The sequence below is a fragment of the Pinus tabuliformis genome, chromosome 6, assembly GCF_031772625.1.
Source record: "Pinus tabuliformis cultivar Carrire ecotype Pingquan chromosome 6, CPIR1, whole genome shotgun sequence".
In the NCBI taxonomy this organism is placed as follows: domain Eukaryota; kingdom Viridiplantae; phylum Streptophyta; class Pinopsida; order Pinales; family Pinaceae; genus Pinus; species Pinus tabuliformis.
The window spans coordinates 693102794-693130411 of record NC_142292.1 but is presented as its reverse complement, the minus strand read 5'-3'; the positions used below and the strand labels follow the sequence as shown (position 1 = coordinate 693130411).

The 27618-nt window shown below is 40.6% G+C and overlaps 1 protein-coding gene across 2 annotated transcripts in view; it reads left to right on the top strand.

The window, feature by feature from the left end:
* The first annotated feature begins 464 nt into the window (after nucleotides 1-464).
* LOC149260536 (uncharacterized) overlaps nucleotides 465-27618 on the top strand; it is a 216938-nt gene continuing 189784 nt past the window's right edge. The window contains exon 1 of one of the 2 annotated variants that reach the window (XM_089420797.1): nucleotides 465-973. In XM_089420797.1, coding sequence (XP_089276923.1) covers nucleotides 596-973 — 378 coding nt within the window. In that variant the 5' untranslated portion in view covers nucleotides 465-595. The remainder of the gene's footprint in view (nucleotides 974-27618) is intronic. The other variant, XM_089420805.1, reaches the window with a different exon arrangement.

The following is a 27618-nucleotide window of genomic DNA, read 5'->3' as shown; positions in this document are numbered from 1 at the left end:
TTCACATATTTCCCAATTATATTTTATTAATTTCTCTATTATTACTATGACATATAATTTTATTATTTAAAATTTGAATTATAAACTTTATTATTTAAAATTTCCTTTATTAATTTGTTTAATTTATTATTATTATTTTTCAAATCTCTCTCCTATCTCAATAAATATCATAGAGATTTGGAAAAAAGCCCTCGCACCAAATTCTACCTTAAACACAATTCATTCAAATTGATTCAACGAACCCGCTAACCCTACCAATGTTGTAAATATCAAGCTTAAAAGACATCATCAAGCTGAATGATTGAGATTAAAATGCACACTATTAAAAACAAAAACATTATCACACCCTCCCAAGAACATAAAATCCTGAAATATAGCTTCTCGAGCGTTCTGATTTACAATAAGAAAATGTTACTAATCCAAAATACATATAATAAACATACATATAAATAGTCACCGGCATTTGTTCTTGACTCCGATATATACATGTCATTTGTGGTTAGCTCTATTGGCTGATCATCATACTCCTCTGCCAGAACAGGTTGACGACAGCCGAGTTCGATTCCAGCGGAAGCAAAAGCAGTGAAACACAGCGATGGCCGAGAGGATCACGAATTTTCTCAAATATGGAGCTTCACCCTCTCCAGTAAAGTCTGTCAGCTATTCAGAAGCCAATGACTTCGTTCCTTCCCTTGCACTTGCTGCCACAGACGACCCATCCATCGCACCTCTTCTCCTATTTCCTCTGGTGTCGAACCCTCGAACTCCTAAAGCCATGGCATACGCGTTACTCGATTATGACGAAGTCCGTCAATTGGTTTTATCAGAGGAAACGCAAGAGGCCGAAAATGCTCATTTATCAGGTGTGCAGCAGGACGAAGATTCGAACGAGGACTGGTGGCAGAGAGACTGGGGTTTGCTCAACAAATCTTGTTCCGTGGACGAATGCTTGACGTTCGAGGCCGCTGACGAGGCATGTTTTCTCTTCTGATCTACATTCAGTAAAATAGTTTACATACGAACACTTTCTTTAAATATTGAAGAAGTTTTATTTGTTCATTTTGTTTTCATGTGTTCTGGTTTACTTTCTTAACATAAAAGTTTCTGTCATAAAAAACGCGAAGTCATCTTTTCTTCTACCGTACACGCATTCTCCTTTATGTTTTCTTTTTGGGATTTTGATTTCTTAACATTTAAAGTTCTGACAGAAATATAGGAATTTATCTGCAATTTGTTCACATGCAAATTTCTTCTTTTAAATATGCCAGAAATTAACGTTTGTTTGTTCTGGAAATCGATGTAGTTATGGTGTTTTCTGGGGCTTTGTCGAGAGGCAGGGTCTTATGTTTTTGCTTTGTTCTTTCTTAATATTAGAATTTTTGGCAATGAATATTTGAATTTCTGGCAATAAATATGTGAATCGATACGTACTTCTACATTACACCTACGTTCCTTGTTCGTTCCCTGTTCTACAATTGCACAGAAAATCTGAGTGTTATTTTCTCCGTAAATAGAACGAGTTACTGCCAACTGGCCATTTATGTTTTTGGCAACTCAAAGTTTATATACAGAGACAGTGTTACCTTTACAAAATCACTCTTCTTATTGTTACTTAAATGGATGACTATTTTAACACATTCTAAATGTATATTACTATTTTTATTTTCTATTTTATTTTTCGGGGAGTCTTTCAATTAGACGGATATAGAGTGAGGAACTTTGTCTTACTTCAGCTGGCTTGCTGGCAGTGGCGTCGGTGGCAACGACATGTCACACAGGAATCTTAAACTTGGGTGGGAATTTAAAAAGTGCCCTGCTTCCACCGACCTCAAAGTACTCACCTCGTTGCTCAAAGAGAACATTGGTTCAGTTCCATTTTCTGGTTGTCTATGAACTCGTTGATGTCATGGGATTAGAATGGCAAATAGAAGGATAGCTGTGAAGGTGTAAAAAGTAACTTCGATGCTATGCAAAGGAAATAATTTGTCTATGACAAAAACTAGCTAGGTTTGGCAAGTTCAATTTATTTGAGTTGTCCAACAAACTTGTAGAGGATTTCTACATTGATTAAAATGCCTCCTTCAGTTGATAAAGTGGAAGAAGAAATGGACATTGACTTGCATGAGAGATTCTTTTCATTTGTATTGACCTTGACTTAGCTTGATCCTTTAGCTAATGGTGAACAATTGCGATTCTATCATTACTTGCAAGTTTGAGTTGGGCAGGCATGGGGGGAGTGGTTGAAGGAATCAAAGTGGCTAGAATGAAACATATAAAAAAGAGTCAGGGAGTAGTTAAATTGGATCATTGAGGTAGAGGAAAGGGGAATAAAAGGCAAATCTTTAAAAGCAGGGCATCAAAAAGCCCACTCAAGAAATGTTGAAGGTAAAAAGATGTTCCCTTTAATAATGTGTTCAGTAGAAGACCCCAGTACAGGTTTCTAAGAGTCTAGATTGATAAAAGAGTTCCATCCTTACAAGTCTAGATTGAATTTTAGATGGCATCCTATGTACTTGCTTCTTTAGACGATAGTGTAGAATGTGATGGCCTTCCCAAGGTACTTCAAATGTAGGGTCTTTCTTTGGATGTCGGGTCCTTGAGGTCTTCTTTCCTTTGTGATGAAGATTGTAAACTTTCCAAGAATGCTTCAATTGAATAACCCTTCTTTGAATGAGCTAGGGTTTTGAGGTCTTCTTTGATGCTCTTAATTACTTTCTTCAAGATGATGAGAGGGCTAGTCCTTCTTGATGATTGATGCTCTTGATGTTTCCCAAATGATCTTCTTGTGCTTCGGCCCTTGAGTATCCTTCTTTAAGCTGCCTTTCCTTGATGTAATCACCTTAGCTTTGATACCATGTTGAGAAATCTAGGGACAACTAGATTAGATGATTTCTCTTTCTTAATTGCTTGTGATGTCTTTTTATTGATCTTGATTAGATTTATTCTTCAACTTGATTATTATTGTGTTCTTATCATCAAACAACTATCAAACCATAAAGAACAATGAGACAAGAGGACACAAGGTATAGGAGATCAGCCAGGGCCAAAACCTCTCCAATTGAGAGGAAAAACCACAAGAATTCTTCTCCTCTTGTAGAACTTCAATTATCGAATTCCAAGACCTATAACCCTTGACCAATACCCTCCAAGACCAAGTCAAACCTTTCCTGTTTGATGTGTTTCCAACAACTTTTGTCTTAATTTTAGGGATGTTCTATGCTTAGCGCAATTTACTTCAATTTTTCATATCTCCATGAATACATGTCCGAATCGGATGATCTTTAGATCAATCCTACACCTCTCGACGAGAGGAATCCAAGAAAAATATCAGCTGCGATAAATAAGATGGCCCACATGGAGTTTGGCCCTAGTTGCCAATTTTAACACTCCCTCTCAACTAGGGAGAAGTTAAGAACTCCATCTGCTAATCCATCTGCCAGACTGTACTATCTATGCCATCAGTGCCTTGCATTGCTCTGCTCTGTTGAACTATGAAGAAGAAGAAATGATCGAGAATGTATCATACCATCCTCTACTGGCCCAAAGTCAGTCCCATATAAAAAAGAGTGTTTCATACCACTCTTATTGATCTGAAATCAGTTCCAAATAAAGAGTGTCTCATACCACTCTTATTGACCTAAAGTCAGTTCCAAAAGAGAGTGAGTTATATCACTCTTACTGACCCGAAGTCAGTTCTAATTGATCCCAGATCAATATCATCCTAGCATAGGGAGCACGGTAGTAAACACGATGCGTCCATCAGTACTACTATGGTCCCTATCCTCATTTCCCTACTCATTGGCCAGATGAGAGGTACTTCCCATGAGTCCCAGACTACATGGGTAGGATGTCTTAACAGGAGAAGGGTGAACCACTCATCCTGCCTACATGTCGCCAGGGGTATCCCAGGGGAAGGCTGAACCACTCACCTTGTACAGAACAAATCACTAGGGGAAGGTTGAACCACTCACCCTATGACTGTGTCTCAACAGGAGAAGGATGAACCACTCTTCTTGCCTACATAGCAAACCACTAGGGGAAGGCTGAACCACTCACCCTATGGTTGCTCATCGCTCCAAAATGTACCCCCAAGCCCCCCGAAGCTCCCAGAGCTCAATGTCCATGTCATACAGGACCCTTAAGAGAGAGTCTCTCCACGACTCCTAGTCATTCTCGAAAAGTCAAGAATTTGACCTTTCCTAGGGGCTTCAACAGAATGTCGGCAATCTGCACATCAATCCCAATGCGATGGAGCCTTCTCGCTCCTTGATGTACCATATCCCAGATAAAGTGGTACCTGATGTTTATATGCTTGGAGCGATCATAGAACACGAGATTCCTCAACAAGTGAATCCGCCTCTGGTTGTCACAGAAGATCACGATGATATCCAATACATGTCCAAACAGCTTACTGAAGAGCTTCCTCAACTAGACAGCTTCACACGAGGTCATACTCGCAACTATGTATCTGACCTCATCGGTGCTCAAAGCAACCGACTTCTGCTTCCTACTCATCCAAGATATCGAAGCAGATCCCAAAGAGAATCAACACCTAGAAGTGCTCTTGCGATCCTCCACACTGCCTGCCCAATCAGTATTCGAATAATCATGCAACTTCACATTTTCGGCAATGTATCTCAATCCATGAAAGATTGTGCCCTAAAGATATCTCAAATGATTTTTGGCACCAATCGAGTGAGGCTCAACCATATATGAGCTCAACATGCTAACTGCAAAACATATATCCGGACGAGAGTTCGCCAAGAACATCAATGCTAGTATGAGTTTATGAAACTTAGAGGCATTTCCCAAATCAGGTCTGATATCACTACCGTATAACTTCTTAAAGTTAGGCTTCATTGAGGTAGTCACGGGCTTGCAGTTCACCATTCCAAATCAGGAATCCAACTCCTTCTTACTTTTTCAAATGAGAGGGTCTGCACCTGTTAGAAAGAGGTCGTCCTCATAAGGTGCCAGTATGAGAGGTCTATCATCCACAACCTTCAAGCAATGGTTTGGATCGGCTTCACTCCTAGTGAATCTCAGCTTCATCAGCTAGCTATCAATCCTCTCATATCAAGCTCGGGGTGTTTGATCTAAGACATTGAGAGCTTTCTTCAACTTGCATACATGAGATTCCTGTTCATGAATCTCAAACCCCTCGGGTTGTTCCAAATCTGTGTACTTGCTACATGAGGGGAATGGTCCCCTTGTAAGTTTTCCTTCGATACATCTCAGACATGTACCTTCATGCTCTTCTTGAGTTCAGGCATTCTTGTCACCATTTGACACACATCGGGTAGGGCCCCATAATGAGCAAACCTCCGGTGCTATAGAAGAGATGTGTCAACTGACATGGTCCCCAATGGACTTCCTGCAACTTGATACAAATTGCCAACCTTGAACTCAAAAGCATCTTTTAAAATTCCTTATCCACACACGTACCTTTCCATTGATGAATGCCACCTTTGTCTTCCATTGCCGAAATGGACCCCAGGTTCTTCTTGAGATAAGGAGCTTCTTGAAAATGAATCAAGCTACCCTCATTCAATTTAAGGGCAACATTCCCTACACCCTTTCTAGGATAGGTGGCATCGTCTTCAGTAGAGAGAGTTTCCTTCTATCTGATGAAGTGCCTTGAAGCACTACTATCAATAAGCTAGATTCCCAAAGGGTCTGGAGGAGAAGTAGTCGAGAGGGCCAATATAAGATAATACTTCTTCAGCTTATCAGAAACAACATTTGATTCTTGCTTTCTTTGAAGAGTCGGCCATTTCCTTGATGACCTGCATTCCTTTTTCCTTTGCCATTGTACCTGTCATTCCTTTAATCATTGAAGATGCCCCTGGAATGATTGTTATCATCATCAAGTGATGTGTCCCTTCTATTTAGAAACTCCTTCGCATAATGGCCAAACTCATTGTAAGCAAGGCATCCATCATTCCTTCCACCCTTAGATCCAGACTTCCCATTGAAGTGATCTTTAGGTAGGCCATTAGATGCTTCCGATGCGCCACTCTAATAATATTCTTTGCTTCGACTTCACCCTTAGTGAATTTGATGAGGTCTGAGGAACCCATTGAGCCTTTTTGTCCTTTCCAACTGTCTTCGGTGATTGCTCTTTCACTCCGGCTTGGGCTTTGTCTTTGCCTCAACTCTGATACTATGTTAATTTTAGGTATGTTCTATGCTTAGCGCAATTGTTAAAATTAGAAACTAGGGCCAAACTCCATGTGGGTCATCTTATTTATTGCAGCTGATATTTTTCTTGGATCGCTCTCATTGAGAGGTGTAGGATTGATCTAAAGATCATCCGATTCTGATAAGTATTCATGGAGTTATGAATTTATTTGTGTTATAAGACAATTCGTCAAGGTCAGCCAACAACCAAATAAACCCCACATGTGCTCAACATTTTAGTGTAAAAGGAGATGACTTGAGAGTCATTTCACAAACACTTCTATCTTGATTTCTCTCCACTTGTCTTGGGTTTTAGTGGAAGAGAAATCTAAGAGTGGAAGCCCTAGATGTTGGAGGAAGAGAGGCTGCCCTAGACGCAGATGGAAGGTTGCCCTAGACACATATGGAAGGCTGCCCTAATGCAATCCTAAGGTTTGAAATATAGTGCGAATTTGGAGCAAGGAAGGCTGAGGCAGGTCCGAGTTTGTGGACTGTTTTGGGTGCGGATTTAGAGAAGAAGAGCTGCAGCTCTTTGAGAAGGATGGCTTGAGGTGACACATTGGAGCAGTTTTACCATGCAAATCAGGCCGCAGACTAGTGGTGAGTTTCATGATTGTTTTATGCATGATATTGGGGTGTATATCTCTGTTTATAAGGACGCAGTAAGGGACTATTATAGCAGCTGTTGGGAGAGAAAGGACCTCCTAACTAGGCCGCAGTCATCTCTAAGGACAGTGAGGCAAATAGGGGTATTCTCCCTATACGTTAGGCTTGTTGGTGTGCCCTAACCAGTGAAGTACATGCACAAAACCCTAAGCAGAAATCAACAATAACATGCAGTGAATTGAGGGCTGTTTGTGGACTGATAGTTAGATGCATGGGACAGCAAGGCAACTAGTACAACAATGCTAATATATGGGACAACAAGGTACATAGTGCTGTCAAGATATATGGGACAACAAGGTACATAGTGTTGTCAAGATATATGGGACAACAAGGTACATAGTGCTGTCAAGATACATGGGACAACTGTGACATGGCAACAAAGGCACATGGATAGTAGTAAGCATTGGGACAACAACAAGACATAGAGCTGCAATAGCAATTGGGACAACAGCAAGACATGGTGTTGCAATAGCAATTGGGACATTAGTATGGAAAGCAAGGTGCAACAAGCACATGGTGGCAAAATAAGGTGCAACAATGGCACATGAGGGTACATGATGCAGTACAGTGATGGGTACTGTTATGATTGATGAAGCATGATAAGATGCAACATTGTGATGATGGGTGCAGCACGGTGAGGTGCAACATGATGACGAGATGCAGCACGATGATAGGTGGAGTCACCTTGGAGAATCAGTTGAAGCAGCATGTCTTCAACTGATCTCATGTATCATCTTCTTAGAGATGATCTATGCTCTTATCTAGATAAGTCAAAGTGTTGACTTCTGTTGTAAATGTACTCTCTCTCTCTCTCTCTGCTAAACTATTGAAGAACATATAAGAAGAATTGATCAAGGGTTTCCCCACATTGGGGTTTGTCGCTATCTAGTGCCACATCTTGTGTCCTCTTGTCTTGGCTTGCCTTCTGCGATTTATGTTTATGTTCTATTTGCAGTTTACTTTAATGTTGATGTGATTGCTAATCTGGAAAAGATATTGAGCTAACTGTGAAAATTGAAATAAATTGCTCTAAGCATAGAATGTACCTAAACTTAACATGGTATCGGAGCTGAGGTGAAGACAAAGCCCAAGCAAGAGTGAAAGAGCAATCACCGAAGACAGTTAGGAAAGGACAAAAGGATCAATGGGTTCCTCATCCCTCTTCAAATTCACCGAGGGTGAAGTCGGAGTAGAGAATATTATTAGAGTTGCGCAACGGAAGCTTTTGATGGCCTACCTAATGATCACTTCTATGGGAAGTCCAGATCTAAGGATGGAAGGAAAGGCAGTTCGGCCATTGTGTGAAGGAGTGTCCGTTTGGCAGGGACACATCACTTGATGATGATAACAATCATTCCGGGGACATCTTCAATGATCAGAGGAATGATAGGTAATGCGGGTCATCAAGGATACAACTGATTCTTCAATGAAAGCAAGGAACCCCAGGCACCTCATCGGATAGAAGGGTGCTCTCTTGAATCTGGTAGAGATGGAAACAATCGTGGGATTATACTTGGAGCTGATGCCACCTATTCCGAAAAGGGTGTAGGATGTTACTCCTTAATTGAATGAGGGTAACTCGATTCATTTATAGAATCTCTTTTATGTACCTGATCGCAAGAAGAACCTGGTGTCCATTTCGGCAATGGAAGTCAAAGGTTTTAGGGTGGAATTCATTGATGGAAAGATGACGACAAGGATGCCTGAATTCAAAAGGAGCATGAAGGTACATGTCTGAGATGTACCGAAGGAAAATCTCACAAGGGGACCATTCCCCTCATGTAGTAGGTCCACAGGTTTGGAACAACCCGAGGAGTTTGAGATTCATGATCGGGAATCTCATGTATATAGGTGGAAGAAAGCTCTCTATGGCTTGAAGCAAAACACCTCGGGCATAGTATGAGAGGATTGATAGCTGTGTGATGAAGCTGAGATTCATTAGGAGTGAAACCGATCCAAACCATTGCTCGAAGGTTGTGGATGATAGACCTCTCATACCGACACCTTCTGAGGACGACCTTTTTCTTACAGGTGTAGACCCTCTCACTTGCAGAAGTAAGAGGGAGTTGGATTTCGGATGTGGAATGGTAAATTGCAAGCCAGTGACTACCTCGAGGATCTTAACTTTTAGAAGTTATATTGTGGTGATGACGGACTAGATTTGGGAAATGCCTCTGAGTTTCATAAACTCATTTGGATTGATGTTTTTGGTGAACTTCCGTTCGGATATATGCTTTGCAGTTAGCATGGTGAGCTCATATTTGGTTGAGCCTCATTGGATTGGTGCCAAGAATCTTTTGAGATATCTTCGGGGCACAATCTCTGATGGATTGAGATATAGTGCCGGAAATATGAAATTGCATGATTATTTGAATGCTGACTGGGCAGGCAGTGTGGAGGATCACTAGAGAACTTCTCAGTGCTGGTTCTCTTTGGATTCTGCTTCGATATCATGGATGAGCAGGAAGCAGAAGTCAGTTGCTATAAGCACCGCCGAGACCGAATACATAGCTATGAGTATGATCTCGTGTGAAGCTGCCTGGTTGTGGAAGCTCTTAAGTGAGCTATTTGAACACATGATGAATACCACTGTGATTCTCTGTGACTATTAGAGGGGGGATTCGATTATTGAGGAATATTGTATTCGATGATTGCTCTAGCAGATAGACATCAGATACTGCCTTATCTGGGATATGGTAAGTCGATGAGCGAGGAGGCTCCATCACATTGAGACTGATGTATAGGTTGCATGCATTTTGTCAAAGCCCCGAGGAAAGGTCAAATCTATGACTTTTCCGAACGACTTGGAGTCATTGAGAGACCTTCTTATAAGGGTCCTGCATGTTGCATTTATTGAGCTCTGGGAGGTCTGGAGGCCTTGGGGTACTTATTGGAGCGAGATACGACCACAGGGCGATTCACCCTCCCCTGGTGGTGCGCTATGTATTGGGTGACAGGTTCAACCTTCCCTTGTGATACCCCCTGGCGACTGTGGAACAGGATGATTAGTTCTCCAGTGGGCTGGGATGATTGGTTCTCCCGTGGCAACTATGGAACGGGATGATTAGTTCTCCTGTGCGCCGGGATGATTAGTTCTCCTGTGGCAACTGTGAAATAGGATGATTAGTTCTTCTGTGGGCCGAGATGATTAGTTCTCCCGGGGCAATTGTGGGCAGGGTGATTTGTTCTCCTGTAGACAGGATGATTAGTTCTCTTGTCGAGGCATCCTACCCATGTAGTGTGGGACTCATGGGAAGTACCTCTCATCTGATCAATGAGCAGGGAAATGAGGTTAGGGACCATAGTAGTACTATTGATGGACGCATCATTGTATCTACCGTACTCCCTATGCTAGGATGACCTCCATATATCTGGGATCAATAAAACTGATCTGGGATCAGTATGAGTGGTTTGAGACACTCTCTTGTTATATTGATCTAGGATCAATAAAACTGACTTTGGGTCAGTAAGAGTGATATGACACACTCTCTTCATATGGAATTGACTTCGGGTCAGTAGAGAATGGTATGAGACATTCTCAAACAATTCTTCTTCTTCATAGTTCAGCAGAGCAGAGCAGAGCTCAGCGGAGATAGTACAATTGGACATATGGATCAGCGGATGGAGTTCTCCCTAGTTGAGAGGGAGTGTTAAAATTGGCAACTAGGGCCAAACTCCATGTGGGTCATCTTATTTATCGCAACCGATATTTTTCTTGGATCCCTCTCATCGAGAGGTGTAGGATTGATCTAAAAATCGTCTAATTCCGATAAGTATTCATGGAGTTATGAATTTATTTGTGTTATAAGACAATTCGTCAAGGTTGGCCAGCAACCAAATAAACCCCACATGTGCTCAACGTTTTAGTATAAAAGGAGATGACTTGAGAGTCATTTCACACACACTTCTATCTTGATTTCTCTCCACTTGTCTTGGGTTTTAGTGGAAGAGAAATCTAGGAGTGGAAGCCCTAGACGTTGGAGGAAGAGAGGCTGCCCTAGACACACATGGAAGGCTGCCCTAGATGCAGATGGAAGGCTGCCCTAGACACACATGGAAGGCTGCCCTAGACGCAGATGGAAGGCTGCCCTAGACGTAGATGGAAGGCTGCCCTAGACACACATGGAAGGTTGCCCTAGATGCAGACCTAAAGGCTGCCCTAACGCAGACCTAAAGCAGCCCTAACGCTGGATGCCCTAATGCAATCCTAAGGTCTGAAATATAGTGCGAATTTGGAGCAAGGAAGGCTGAGGCAGGTCCGAGTTTGTGGACTGTTTTGGGTGCGGATTTTAGAGAAGAAGAGCTGCAGCTCTTAGTCATTGCATGAGGCAAGAAGGATGGCTTGAGGTGACACATTGGAGCAGTTTTACTGTGCAAATCAGGCCACAGTCTAGTGGTGAGTTTCATGATTGTTTTATGCATGATATTGGGGTGTATATCTCTGTTGATAGGGACGTAGTAAGGGACTATTACAACAACTGTTGGGAGAGAAATGACCTCCTAACTAGGCCGCAATCATCTCTAAGGACGACGAGGCAAATAGGGGTATTCTTCCTATACGTTAGGCTTGTTGGTGTGCCCTAACCAATCAAGTACATGCACAGAACCCTAGGCAGAAATCAACAGTAGCATGCAGTGAATTGAGGGTTGTTTGTGGACTGATACTTAGATGCATGGGACAACAAGGCAACTAGTACAACAATGCTAATATATGGGACGACAAGGTACATAGTGCTGTTAAGATATATGGAACAGGAAGGTACATAGTGCTATCAAGATACATGGGACCACTGTGACATGGCAGCAAAGGCACATGGACAACAGTAAATATTGGGACAACAACAAGACATAGTGCTGCAATAGCAATTGGGACAACAACAAGACATGGTGCTGCAATAGCAATTGGGACAGCAGTATGGTAAGCAAGGTGCAACAAGCACATGGTGGCAAAACAAGGTGCAACAATGGCACATGAGGGTACATGATGCAGTACAGTGATGGGTACTGTCATGATTGATGAAGCATGATAAGATGCAGCATTGTGATGATGGGTGCAGCACGGTGAGGTGCAGCATGATGACGAGATGCAACACGATGATAGGTGAAGGAGTCACCTTGGAGAATTAGTTGAAGCAGCATGTCTTCAACTGATCTCATGTATCATCTTCTTAGAGATGATCTATGCTCTTATCTAGATAAGTCAAAGTGTTGACTTCTGTTGTAAATATACTATCTCTCTCTCTCTCTCTGCTGAACTATTGAAGAACATATAAGAAGAATTGATCAAGGGTTTCCCCACATTGGGGTTTGTCCCTATCTAGTGCCACATCTTGTGTCCTCTTGTCTTGGCTTGCCTTCTGCGATTTATGTTTATGTTCTATCTACAGTTTACTTTAATGTTGATGTGATTGCTAATCTGGAAAAGATATTGAGCTAACTGTGAAAATTGAAATAAATTGCTCTAAGCATAGAACATACCTAAACTTAACAACAATTTACTTCAATTTTTTATATCTCCATGTCGGAATAAAAATGATCTTTAGATCAATCCTACACCTCTTGACGAGAGGAATCCAAGAAAAATATCAGCTGCCATAAATAAGATGACCCACATGGAGTTGGCCCTAGTTGCCAATTTTAACATTTTACAATTTCAACCTCCAACAACTTCCGCAATTTCGACCCGCCAACTGATTCTTCTGCAACTTTGACCTCCCAAAGATTCCTTCTCACGTGTGGAGAATAGTAGCCCAAAACCAGTCCAAACATTTCACTTTTCTTTACTTCTCCTCGTCCTTCTTTTCTTCGCACCTTTTTCTCTTTCTTGATCGAACTTGTGTGTGTGAAGTGAATGTCCTAAGTGAGGTTGAAGTCACCCTTATATATAGGTCTCCCACTAGGTCGAATTGCTCCTTTTAGGCCGACTTGTTCACTTGAGAAGGCTGACTTGATCTTTGCATCATGACGAGGTCTTGGAGGGTCTTTTGACTCTACTTTGACTCAAATAAATTCTTTTTACAATATGTAACATGCCCAGATGTGCCTTTCATACATGACAATGACTCAATTGACTTGTCGACTCAATGACAAACCCTAGAAGCACTTAATGGGTGCTTGACCTAAAAATAAATTTCTCTTGAGCATGAAACCCATGCTTCAAGAATAACAATAATAAATTTATTTTTCTCATTACATCAAATACATAAAATCATGATTACACATGTCATTATGAAGACCGAACCTAGTTACATATTTCAACACCATGAAAATTTGGGAGGCTGTGCATATCTTTTTATAACCAAAAGCAAGGAAAATCCATGGATCCATTGGGGGTGGCAAAGCCAAATCCCAACAGATTGATGGGGGACGCTGAGAGGACTAAGAGATAAAAACACTAAACAACGACATTAATTCAATTGACCTTCTCGACAAAAGATAGATAGGGTTCGAAATGACGTTCCGCCAAACTCACATGGAGTACAAATGTAGAAGCCAATTTAAACTATGGAGGGGGAAGGACTCGTGACACCTAAGCGAAAAAATCCCTCAGTTTCTTAGAGAATCAATAATACCTTGAGCTTGCACGCCGCAGAAACTGAAGGTCCTTTCTGTTTGACACAAGAATTTCCCACCTGGAACAAATTTTAAATTCAAAAGGAAACATATAAGATTTGACATGTTATGGAATATGAGCGATTTTTGTGAAAGTTTCACTGCTGAAATCCTATTGCAGCAATTGGTATTATTTCTTTTAACTGTTAATTAAATTAGCAGTTTATTGCTACGACAACAACAAAATGAACACACTGCAATCTTCACAAAGATACCGTAGAAAATAATAGTGCTAGAAACAGAGAAATATTCTAGCACACAAAATTTGACACACTTATTTTTGGTCTAAAGCCCCTGGAAAAACCCAACTTGTGAAAAACGGTGGAGCAGCTGAGGGTTTTATATTATTAGGCAACAATGAATAATCTAAGTACAATTTGGATGCTGAAAACTGGCAATCCTATAGAGAGAAGACTGGCAAAAATTATTTGAGGGAAATTTCCGTCACTCTGAGCAATCCCGACACCGTTTGAGCTCTGAAAGGCTAGCTGTCCAACTTGGCTTATGCAGGCTCTGCGTCACTTGGCGCTGCCTGCCAGATGTACTACCTGAATCGACTGCCAATCTAGCTATCTTGCCCACTGTTGACTGGAAAGATGCTTCTCCGGCCCTCTGGAACCTCTTCCCGACATTTGGAACTAAAAACATCTTCACCTCCAACAAAATTGAATTGCCCTTTTGAGGTTTCTGTGCTGCCTTTGGCAGCTTCCTTGAGAAAATTTTGGCCTCTTTGCAAAGTACTCACCAGATCTGGAAAATCTTCCTTTGGCTTCACTGTCCCTGCGTCGCTCTGTCTCTACTTCTCTTCTGAAGCTTGAACTCTTCCAACAAAAACTAGTCTCTGGAAAAATTGAACTCTCCAAGGAAATCGATCTCTGTGTGTCTCACAAGTGTGTTCTCCATCTACCCATTGACTTCTTCTCATAATCTTCAATTGGACCTCCAACGGGCAAGATTAAAACTTAATCAAGGGCCCAAATTATTTCCTAGCCGATTCGTGTGAGTTTCTAGATGATTCACACCTTATCTCAATTAATTCTAATTAATTAAGCACTTTTCCTAAGTTTAGACTTAGGAAATATTTAAAAATAGGCTAATAATCTAATTGAAACACTTCTAGGTAGAATTTCCAAAAACGATTTATGGGTTATGGAGAACTTCTGTATTTTAGCCTCTCCATAAAGTTTCGAGACTAGAACACCTCCGATGCTACAAAAACTAACACTCCCTCTCAGCGAGGAAGGTGTTCTAGTGCTGGATTGCTACTACAACACCTTGTCTCTGTATCACCCTCTGTCACAACGCTGATGTTTGGCCATTGTGACTGACTGCCATTGCCCACCAACCACTGCACAGCTCTGATGCTGCATTTGTGTTGCTATTGCTGCAACTGCAACCACTGCAATTGAGAATCATCCTAAATACTGAATCAACTTTGTTCAATATGATGCATTTGTCTCCTAAGTCCTAATTGCTACTAGCCTTTGCACTGTCCACTGAAGTGTTGCTGCTGACTTTGCACTGTTGCCAACACTGCGCTGTGCTCCTTAGCATCTGACTGCTACTAGTCTGCAACTGTTACCCTGTAATCTTACTGCATCAACGATACTGATCCATCCTGCTACTGAATATTGTGGGCCCCTATAGCAAGGTAATGATCCATGAGGAGGACACCTTAATGGACACTGCTTTTGTCTGCGTTGCTCTAGGACTAAAGCTCTAGATCGCCCCACCTCTCTGCTCGTGGTATAGTTGCAAACATTGCGAAATATTCCTTCAGCCTGGAGGACAACTTATCGATCTCAGCAAACGCTGCTGCCTAATTTTGATTCTCTTGCTTGTCCTTCTTCCTGAGAGGACACTGAGTACTGTAGTGACCGAACTCACCACATCTGAAGCACTTGACCTTTGATAGGTCCTTCTTCTTCTTTTTCCCCTGCCCTTGATTGGGACCCTTAGATGCTAGGGCCACATTTTCTTCTTCCTTATCACCCTTAATGCCCTTGTTGCTGCTGTCGATGATGGTACTCTTTACAAGAGCCTACCTCAACTCCTCCTGTTGTAGATCAAACCACATCCTATCCCATTTAGGCAATGTGTCTTTGCCCAAGATACTTTGGACAAACACCTGCCAGTCATCTGAGACACTATTCAGTGCCAATCGTACAAGCTCTGTGGGTTGGGGTGCCTCCCCAATAGCTGCTAGCTGATCTCAGACTTCCTGAATCCTGGTGAGGAAGCCATCTATGCTTTTGCCCTTTGACATCCTTATGTGTTGAAGAATGTAACTAGGTTCGGTCTTCATACTTGTATTTGAGTCATAATGAAATGTATTTATCAAAAGAAAGAAAAGGAATTTATTATTATTATTATGACTTATTAAAGCATGGGTTTCATGCTTGGGTCATCATGGTATAGGTCAAAGTCCCCATTGAGGACTTCTAGGTTTTGTGTAGAGTCATTAGAGTCATTGTCCATTTTATGAGACCCTTCTTGGGCTTTTGAGTCATGTAAAAATAATTTTTATCGAGTCAAATAAGACATTTGTCACCTCCACACCAAGTTAGCTTTCACCTGATCAAGTCAGCCTACATCAGGGTAATTCGAATTCCAGAAGAGGCTATAAATACAGTGCGGTTTGATTCATTTGCAGCATCCACTCACAAGTTCGATATACAAGTAGAAAAAGCAGAAATGTACGAAATTGCAAGAGAAGGAGAAGGAGAAGGATTGCTAGATCGAAGTTTCTGGGTCATCTCTCTCACACTTGTGAATTTACTGGGTTACTGTTGGGGTCGAAATTCTGGATTCTACTGTAGGTCGAAGTTCTGTCACTGGGTTGAAGTTTTGTTGCTAGGGAAGTCGAAATTCTGTCGCTGTAAGATCAAAGTTGTTGCTAGAATGTTATCATCTGCAGAAGAAAGGAAGGGATGACTTGGTGATTGGAGGAAGTTTGTGTCTAGGTCAAGGAGTCTTGGATCATCTCGTGAAACTATTAAAGGAAGAGTTGTTGACTGGGTTTTCCCCTAGATAGGGGTTTTTCCCTGGCTGTCTGCCTACATCTGGTGTCTTTGATCTTCGTGTTATGGTTTTTGGTAATTGCTTGATGAACTAAGATAAAAGAAGAACACAAGAAAGTTAATAAGAACATAAGAATATCACAAGTAATTATCAACATAAAGAAAATCTTTTTGCCTTTCTGATTTTCCAACATGGTATCAGAGCTAAGGTGAAGAAGAAGAAAAAAGGCAACTTGAAGATCTATTGAAAGGAGAGTAAGGAATTTTAAGAAGTCTAAATAAGGGTCATCAGGGAAAAGGATCATACAAGGAGTCAAGCCTACTATCTACAAGAACAATGTCTAACTCATTAAAGGGAGAAAACAAATTAGAAGGAGCATCCAATTATAGAGCATGGAAAAAGAGGATAGATCTCGTCCTCGAGAAGAATAAAGTCTTGGATCTAGTCAAAGGACAAGTAAAGAAGCCCGCAAATGAATCACGTGATGTAGGAAAAGCAAAGTTCAGGGAAACAAAGATATTGGCCATGACCCTAATGGTGGATGGAATAAAGGACAACCTCATTCCATACATATCCAACATAGGTTTTGCTCAAGAGATGTATGAGGCCTTATCCAAATTGTTCACAATCAAGAATCTTGGTCAAATTGCAAGTCTTAAGAATGAACTAAGAACTATGAAGATGATAAAGGATGACACTGTGGCATCCTTCTTTGTAAGAATAGCTAGAATCAGAGATGAACTCCAGGCAATAGATGAGATAGTACCTGAAAAAGAGCTTGTAATCACTGCACTTCTAGGATTACCAACATCTTGGAGTGCCTTTTCATTAGGTACCAACAGTTGGAAGGAAACTCCTACATTCAAACAATTATGGAATGCATGTAGTCAAGAAGATGTTAATTTTAGGTATGTTCTATGCTGAGAGCAAATTTACTTCAGTTTTCCATATTAGCTCAATATCAATTCCATATTAGCAATCACATTTAGCATGATAGTAAAATGTAGATAGAACATAAACATAAATCACATAAAACAAGCCAAGACAAGAGGACACAAGATGTGGTGCCAACCAAGGACAAACCCCAATGTGGGGAAACCCTTGATCAATTCTTCTTATGTTCTTCAATAGTTCAACAGAGAGAGAGAGGTAGTACATATACATCTTAAGTCAACCTTTTGACTTATCAAAATAAGAGTAGAGATCTTCTTTATGAAGATAACACATGAGGTAGCTGATCTGAACTCCGATGAAGACATACTGCTTCAACTGATCCTACAAGGTGACTCCATCACCATGCTGCACCTCACTGAGCTGCACCCAATCATCATGCTAGACCTCATTACTATGCTGCACTCATCATACTACTGCTGCACCTTATCATCATGCTGCACCTCACTACGCTGCATCATCATGCTGCGCCTCACTGTACCCATTACGCTGCATCTCATTGCAGCGTTCATCATCACTGGTCATGGATTGGTTAGGGCATCAATGACAGTCCTACCAACCCTCACACATCAGCTGCAACATCCCTCCCAAGGCTACGGTCACCCTTCTCCAGCACTCCTAAACCCCACGTTGGCCTTACGCCCTCCTTGTTGGCCTCAACGCAGAGCTGTAGGTGTATAGGGGACTATGGCTTGTTACAGCAAGCCTATCCCTTTCCAAGGGTTCTAACCCCATGAAACAACTCCTCATGCCTTTGGCCCTCAAGAATAGCCTATGACATCCAAGACAACCTCTTGGCCTCCATCAAAGTGACCCAAAAACAAACCATTGCTCCAGTAGTTAACTCGGCCTCCAACAAGGAACTCAAGCCTCCTCCATGCTGTCTTAGAGCCTCCCTCTCTTGCTGCGGCGAGGGCAATTTCTGAGCTTTCATTATGATTGCTATTAGGGGTAGTTAAGGGCTCCTATGCCCAACGTGAAAGGATCCTACATTACATTGCATAGAACCTTCATTTTAGGGCAGCATAGAGGCTTCTAGTGACTGCGGTTAGGTGACATCTTCTTGCTGCGTGGACAGGTCTCCTCTGCTGCATAAACTCCCTTTAGACTTGCGGCTAGGGCATTCTGCCTTCATGATTGCATTTAGGGCATCATTAGGACAGCGGTTAGGGCTTGCTTCATATCAGCGTTTAGCCTTCTCCATGATAGCGTAGAGCCTTCTCCATTAGGACAACATTGTCTCTTAGGATCTCTCCTCCCACCAAAACACAAAGACAAGTGGAGAGGAAGAGATCACAAGAAGAGTGTGTGTGCAAGTGACTAGCAAGCCACCTCTTTTTATATTAAAACGTTGAGCATAAGTGGGGGCAATTTGGTTGCTGGCTGACCTTGACGAATTGTCCCATAACACAAATAAATTCATATCTCCATGAATACTTATCAGAATTGGATGATCTTTAGATCAATCCTACACCTCTCGACGAGAGGAACCCAAGAAAAATATCAGTTGCCATGAATAAGTATACCCACATGCAGTTTGGCCCTAGTTGCCAATTTTAACAGAAGAAGTCAAAATTTCATTAGTAAGCAACAAAGAGAATGAAGAGGAGAAAACTTCAAATACCTATTTCGCTCATCACAAGAACAAAGGAACCTTCAAGAAGTCTAAAGGGCCTGGAAGGAAGGTAGACCTATTGAAGATAGAATGCTACAATTGTCACAAGATGGGTCACTATAGAAATGATTGTCCTGACAATCCTAGGAATAAAAAGAGAAACATGGATCAAGCAAATGTTGCCGAAGAAGGATCTCCAAAGAAGAATAAGACCAGAGAATCAGAAATAAGGGACTTACACAGTCCTCTACTCTAAAGTTTTGAATTATTTTCCTTTATGCGTTGATTTCTAGTACTTGTAGGTTTAACATGCTTTGGAAAAATATTTTTAATTGTTTTGATAAAGCTATAGGTATACCTCGAGATTGGATTGTGAGGGAGCCTTCACTATTTTTTAAAGATAAGTATCTTATTCCTTGTTTTATCCTTTTATATTTGTTTTCCTTCTCTTATCTAGATGTGTTTGATTAGATGCTAATGACATTTCTTTTCATATTTTCCTTATTTACGAAAAGCTTGCTGATATGCTCAAGGGTTATGGAGAAGACCTCACAAGACAAAGCATGATAGAAGTTATGTTAGAATTGATGTCCTATAAGGTTTGTCTAACTCAAAGGTATGTCTTAGACTATAAGTTTTGTTCTCTTCATGATAAAGGTATATTTATTCATTCTAATAAATCTGCGTTGCATTACTAACAAGTGTTATTCTAGGACCTTTGAACCATAAAGATTCTTATTTGGGTGATTAATCATTAGATTGAATCTACCCTCATTAAAATCATCATGTTTGTAGAACCCTAAAAGGTTCTATGTAAAACTCTAACCTAAGGGTTGTGAAAATTTGGATACCCAAATTTCTACTGCAGCAATTGATTAAGTTTCTTCTATTTGTTAAATTACTGAACAAATTATTTACTACATCCTACAACAAATAATGAAACTAATACACTGCAGGCTTCACCAATTAAATTAAATGTGGAAACAAGAAACTGAGCAAGAAAGAAATACCCAACACATGACACAGTTATTTTTGGACAAATGTCCCCAGAAAAACCCAATGCGGGAAAACCGGTGCAGTGGCTGAGGGTTTGTATTACTAAGCAATAGTTTTCTGAAAACAATCGTTGGATGCCTTACTGGCTATCCAATACAGAGAATCTGACTGGCAAAAGATTAGTGAGTAATGCCCCACATTATCATTGGCGATCAGACACTAATCCAGGCCCTGGATGGTTGGCCCCATGCTGGCTTTGCGCAGCTATTGCGTCAGCGTACACAGTTCTGCGTTAACCTCTCTGGGGATCTGTGTCACCTCTTCCCAGATCTCCTGCTATCTGGAGCTTCATTCCTCTGGCTCTCCGGTCCCACACCGTGACGTTTGGCTTTGGAAGTCGACTTCCCAGTTGAATTTCGGACTACCTCTGAATCCCTGTGCTGCCTCTGCATGGCCCTATGTTGCCCAATGTGGCCTCTGCGCTGCCTCTTCTGGATCTCTCTTTGCTTCCTCTGCGATGTGTATTCCCAGATCAGGAAACTCTCCAACTGGAACTATCCCTACCCCTCATTGCAAGAAATCACTTTGATCTTCTCTCTAGCAATTGCTGCGCTGCCCTCTCTGAGAAATTTGATCTCTTGATCTCTCCCCGATGTGTTTTCCAAATGCCCATCAAAGTCCTTATAATCCTCTAGTTGAGTAATCAACCGTCTAGATTAGATTCTAATCAATGGCTCAGATCATTTGGACTCAATCTCTGTCTTCTTCTAGAAGTTTCACCTTTAGTTTGATTAATACCCTTTAATTATTTTAAATTTCCTAAGTTTAGACTTAGGCACCCATTAAAAATAATTAATTATTTTAATAAAACTATCTCCTAGTGGAATTTACCAAAACGATTTCTGGGTATTGTGGAATACACGTGTCCTAGCCTCCCTGCAAATTTTGAGGCTTAGAGCACATCTGATGCTACCAGAAATCAACAAGGGTGTGTCAATGCTAATGTGAAAAACCCTAGTCTACTTAGGGTTACTGATGAAATCTAGAAAAATACTATTCTTTTAATGTTTGGGGTTTTTATGGTCATGTCATGTTTGGAGTTTGTAGTATTGTTATGGAAACCCTAGTCCTTTAAGGTTGGATGGTAATGTATTCCTAGACCTCGAGGTTTTGGTAAATTAGGGTTTATGAGCAAAACCCTTATAATAAATAGAGTAAGCTCCTAGGAATGAAACCCTAGGTGTATGTTTGTCCGTTTGATCAAAACCCTAGCCTAATCGAGATTGCTATATGTCTAACTTTAAATTTGTGTCTTGGGCTTACCTAGTGGATATTGATATGCTTGTGCATGATTATGAAATCCTAGATATGTGTATGTGCTAACCTAATAATGATGCTCATAGTGTGTAAATTCTAGGGTTTGTAACTAAGCCCTAGTAGAAGTTTGATATTCTAGGATATAATGATATTGTTTAGCCTTGATGATGAATCTAGGGTTTATAACAAACCCTAGTAGAAGTTGGTCATATCGTTGAAACCTTAGATTGTGCTGCGCTTGGTTTTATTTGTTGATGTCTAAGGCTTACTAGCTTAGTGTCTCTAAGATGGAATCTAGGGTTTGCATTAAGTTCTAGTAGAAGTCTAACATATTCTCAAGTCATTAGATGCATTGTAGATCTATAGGGTTTGAACTTTGCAGTATATCACAATAGTGTCTGTCATATTTTTGAAAGTAATATTGAGGCCCTAGATATAATGAGACTGATATCTTGATTGAGTTACTTTAAATGATGTGATCTAGGGTTTATAACCAAACCCGAGCAAGAAGTTGAAGTATAGAAGTATGTGTCTCTTGTTGATTATGAACCTAACAAAGTTTAGGTATTTGATGTCTAAAGTAATGTTGCGAACATTGGCATTGGGATAAAATCGACAAGGGTCCGGAAAACAAAAAAATCGTAAAAATCGAGAAAATATTAGTAAAAATTGGCAAACATCAGCGAAATTAATATACCGTAAAAATATTTTTAAAAATTGTCAAACATCGGCTAAGCCAAAAAATCGTGATTTCGAGATAAAATCGAGATGTTCGCAACACTGGTCTAAACTCTAATGCTTCCATGATTCTGATATAGTTAACTTCATACTACTATATATGTATTTGGTTGTACTTGCTGTTTAAGTTGTGCAGGTACATAATCTTCAAGATGTTGAAGATATTTGTAAGAAAAGTTGACTTGATTGGCAAGCATGATGAAGGAAGTTATATGAATGATGATGATCAAGATGACTCTGATAAGAAGGATTGAAGCCATGAAAGATTCTCCGATGTCATAGAAAGTAGTTGATCTCCCTAAGTTAAGAGGGAGCATAGATAAAAGAAAGGGTATATCTCCCAAGTTGAGAGGGAGGGCATATTATAGTCATGATGGATACCTTGAAGAAGAAATTGGAGAATGCATATTAAGGTGCTGCTGAAAGAAGGAAAGCAGGATCAGATTGTAGAATATGTTGCTGCATGTGAAGTAGGAAAGAAGTTGTATGGTTGAGGAAACCTCTGTCAAGATTCGTTTGGGAAGTCTCTAAGTCCTATTCTGATAAATTGAGACAATCAAGGCAACATCAAGATGTCTGAAGGCCCCAAAGGTTTGTGTTTACTTATGTATATTTGAAAGGTTGTTACTAATTGGGGTTATGATTGTTCAGGTAAACCTCTCGAAGTTTTGGAAGCATGCTTGATGTTATCAATCTGTTTGATTGGGAGAGATTTGACGTGTTGAGGCATTGTGTGTAATACAAAATGCCTGGGAGGACATCTGGCCAGCCTGTGTGTTGATGTTTAGTTCCTGAAGTAGGGAGGGTGGCGTTCGTCATAGAGCTCTGACCTTGCATTACGCACCGAGTTTCTTGGGTTGATGGTTAGCAAGTAAGCCTGATGGTGCCTAGAGTGGTTGAAAGCTTTAGTCCATCTTAGTCCCACATGGATAGATTGCCTTGGTCAGGAATCTAGTCCGTGGCACCGTGTGTGCCTAAACTTGTTGTGGTTCATGTGTTTTGAGATCTTCCATATACTTGTATATATATGTGTAATTATGAATACCTCCCTAGTTAAGAGGGAGTGTTGAAGAATGTAACTAGGTTCAGTCTTCATATTTGTATTTGAGTCACAATGAAATGTATTTATCAGAAGAAAGAAAAATAAATTATTATTATTATTATTATTATTATTATGGCTTATTAAAACATGGGTTTCAAGCTTGGGTCATCATGTTATAGGTCAAAGTCCCCATTGAGGACTTCTAGGTTTTGTTTTGAGCCATTAGAGTTGTTGTCCATTTTATGAGAACCTTCTTGGGCTTTTGAATCATGTAAATTTTTTTTTATTGAGTCAAATAAGACATTTGTCACCTCCACACCAAGTCAGCCTACATCAGGGTAATTTGAACTCCAGAAGAGGCTATAAATACAGTGCAATTCGATTCATTTGGAGCTTCCACTCACAAGTTCGATATACAAGCAGAAAAAGAAGTGTACGAAATTGCAAGAGAAGGATTGCTAGATCGAAGTTTCTGGGTCATCTCTCTCACACGTGTGAATTTATTGGGGTACTGCTAGGGTAGAAATTATGGATTCTACTGCAGGTCGAAATTCTGCTACTGGGTCGAAATTCTGCTACTGGGGAAGTCGAAATTCTGCTGCTGCAAGATCGAAGTGCTAGGTCAAAGTTGTTGCGGGAAGGTTATCAATTGCAGAAGAAAGGAAGGGTTGACTTGGTGATTCGAGGAAGTCTGTGGCTAGGTCAAGGAGTCTTGGATAATTAAAGGATGAGTTGTTGACTGGGTTTCCCCTAGATAGGGGTTTTGCCCTGGCTGTCTGCTTACATCTGGTGTCTTTGATCTTCGTGTTATGGTTTTTGGTAATTGCTTGATGAACTAAGATAAAAGAACACAAGAAAGTTAATAAGAACATAAGAATATCACAAGTAATTATAAACATAAAGAAAATCTTTTTGCCTTTCTGATTTCCAACATTATGCTCCTCAACTTCTCTTGGAGAAACATCTTCCGCTTCTTGGAAGAACTTTGAAATAGCTTAGAGAGAGCATCCCATATCTCCTTGGCCGTACCTTTGTTTGCCACATGGGAGACTAGATGATCTCGAACTCCATCCAAAATCATCCGCTTCGCCTTTGCCATTTCTTTTTTGTACTCCTTGTGCTGGTCGACATGTTGGGGCACTGCTACCACATTCTCCACATAGGCTTTCAGGCCATATTCATCTAGAAGGAAGGACATCCTAGCCTTCCAGATGACATGGTTGGAGGCTTCCTCCAACCTATCTTGATCTCTAATCCCAACTGTGGCCATCTTTGGATCTAATTGAAAATCTCACTCTTTCCCTCTGTTGGATCTGCTACACGCACTCCCTTCTAGAGTGAGGAAATCTACTCACAGCTACTGCCAAACTGCAACTGGAAAAATTAGATCTCTAAAACTCGAGATCCCCTGAGAGAAAATTTCCCGGTGTTTGTGTTATTTCTCATCCACCCAACGCTGATTTTTCTACTGCAAACTGCTGCAAAACCCTCTGCGCCCAAACAAGGAATCTGCTAAGCAAAAATCTAAGCTGCTGCTGCTCCCTCTACCTGCCGGAATCAATCAACTGGCAAGCTGATTTTTTTGCCAACTTGCACTGAAAAATCGATCTGCCTGGCTTAGGGTCTGCGCAGCCTCCAGAAACTTGTCCTACTTTGCTTCCACTTTTGAGCTTCCTCATCTGATCAAACATGCTATGATACCATGTGAAACAATGAAAGTTTTACTACTGAAATCATATTGCAACAACTGGTCTTATTTCTTCTAATTGTTAATTAGATTAGCAGTTTATTGCTATGACAACAATGAAGTAAACACACTACAATCTTCACAAAAATACTGCGGAAAATAATAGCACTGGAAACTGAGAAATATTCTAGCACACATACATAAAATTTGACACACTTATTTTTGGACTAAAGTCCTTGGAAAAATCTGACTTGGGAAAATTGGTGCAGCAGTTGAGGGTTTCATATTATTAAGCAACAACGAATAATCTGAGTACAATTTGGATGTCGAAAAATGGAAATCCTGCAGAGAGAAGAATGGAACAAATTATTTGAGGGAAATTACCCTCACTCCGAGCAATCCCGACACTGTCTGAGCTCTGAAAGGCTAACTGTCCAACTTGGCCTGTGCAGGCTCTGCGTCACTCTGGTGCTGCCTGAATCGACCGCTAATCTAGCCGTCCTGCCTCCTACTGACTGGGAAAATGCTTCTCTGGCCCTCTGGAACCTCTTTGTGACTTCTGGAACTGAAAACGTCTTCACCTCCAGCAAAATCAACTGCCCTTTTGAGGCTTCTGTGCTGCCTCTGCGCAACCTCCTGGAGAAAGTTTTAGCCTCTTTGCAAAGTACTCATCGGATTTGGAAAATCTTCCTCAGACTTCACCGTCCCTGACCCTCAAGATTTGGAAAATCTTCCTTCGGCCTCATTGTCCCTGCCCCTCTTTGTCTTTGCTTCCCTTTTGAAGCTCGAACTCTTTTGACAACAACTGCTCTCTGAAAAAATTGAACTCTCCAAGGAAATCGATCTTTGTGTGTCTCACAAGTGTGTTCTCCATCTACCCATTGACTTCTTATAATCTTCTGTTGGACCTCTAATGACCAAGATTAAAACTTAATCAAGGGCCCAAATTATTTCCCAATCAATTTGTGTTTAGATGATTCACACCTTTATCTCAATTAATTCTGATTAATTAACCACTTTTCCTAAGTTTAGACTTAGGAAATATTTAAAAATAGGCTAATAATCTAATTGAGACACTTCTAGGTGGAATTTCTAGAAATGGTTTCTAGGTTATGGAGAACTCCCTTGTTTTAGCCTCTCCACAAAGTTTTGAGACTAGAACACCTCCGATACTACAAAAACTAACAATTTTAAACTTCCTTTGCTCCATCTCGAGTAATCCTTGTGCCATATCAGAACCACACTAGGCCAAAGCATCTGCCATGGAGTTAAGGTGCCTATATACATGAATAAATTCTATATGCTCAAATTGATAGGTCAATAAAAGAATCTAGAGAAGAATGGAAAAAAGATCATAACTCATTCCACACTTAGCCTTAACCACCTGTCGAATTATTACCATTGAATCTCCAAAAACCACAAGCCTAGAGACATTTCTTTTCAAGGCTATTTCCAAACCTTTCCAAAGAGCTAGGAACTCTGCTTGGTTGTTTGTAGTTTGACCGAATCCCCACGGGAATTGAGCTTCGATTTTTCCGCCGAGGACAATGAGAGCCACTCTCGCTTTTGCCTCCCCCACCCCAATATTATTAAAAATATTATTGCATCTAAATTTGAGGAGAAAATTAAGATACTATAAGGTGGTGATCAACCCTAATATAGAAGATCAAAAGTATCTCTTTGTTTTAACCAATGTAAAGAAAGGCAACATTGTCAAATTAAGAACAAATCCTCATGAGCTCCATTGTGAAATATGACATTGGACAATTCCTAAAATGTCATGGGTCGATAGAATTTGTCACCTTTGTGACACTAAGAAAGTTGAAGATGAAAAACACTCTCTCTTAAAATGCCCTGCTTGCACCCACATTAGATCTTAATTTCAAAATAGTTGCTACAATATCGACCTTCCAAACATTTAACTCATCAAAACTATGGTGATATAGAAATGAAATTCTAAAGCAAACCAAGTAATTCCTTATGTTTTCTTAAGGTTCGATAGACCAAAGTTGGTGTTAGTTGACATTAATAACCATCGTCATCATCATCATCATATCCTGGGGATAACCCTAGGGCACTTCCCCACGAGGTTGGTACCCTAGGTAAACCCTAGATTCCTTGGGGCATAAGGCTAGGTCAACCACAGGGCTTAAAGCCATTACGACAATATACACATAATAAGATCAACATTTCACTTACAGGAATAGAATTGGGAAGATAATACTTTATCCCACAACCACTTGGGCTAGACCCAAAATCTCTAGCTCTATTTGCAGGCCTTACCATCTGTAATGTCCTCTTCGAGTTAATTGCCCAAGGAAGGACGTAGTAGCCTATCTAACCCCATAGGCTATAGTCATTTCAAAAGGGGGAATTATTATATAATGTTACTTAGGTAACATTAGATAATAAAATTAATTTGGGGCAAATGGAAGGAAACTTGCAAATTGTTCAAATTTTAGTTTAGGAGGGAAAAACCCCAAAGAGAATCTATTTAAGGAAGGGAGGAGAGTCATTATGATCAATTTGAATTGTTGTTCTTTTTGGTTTTGGGCTGAGGCTCTTGGAGGGTTTTAAGACCCCTTTTTGTGATTGGTTCCAATGGTGAAAGATTCCACCCTCGCCAATATTTTCACTTTTCCTTGCTACATGACCAAAATCTGGTTGAGATATATATTTCTGAGGTAGTGAAGGGCTGGAGTTTATCTTTCTGAGGCAGCGATGCACTGGTATCTATCTTACTGAGGCAACGAGTGGTTGGAATCTACCTTTTGAGGTAGCGAGTGGTTGGGA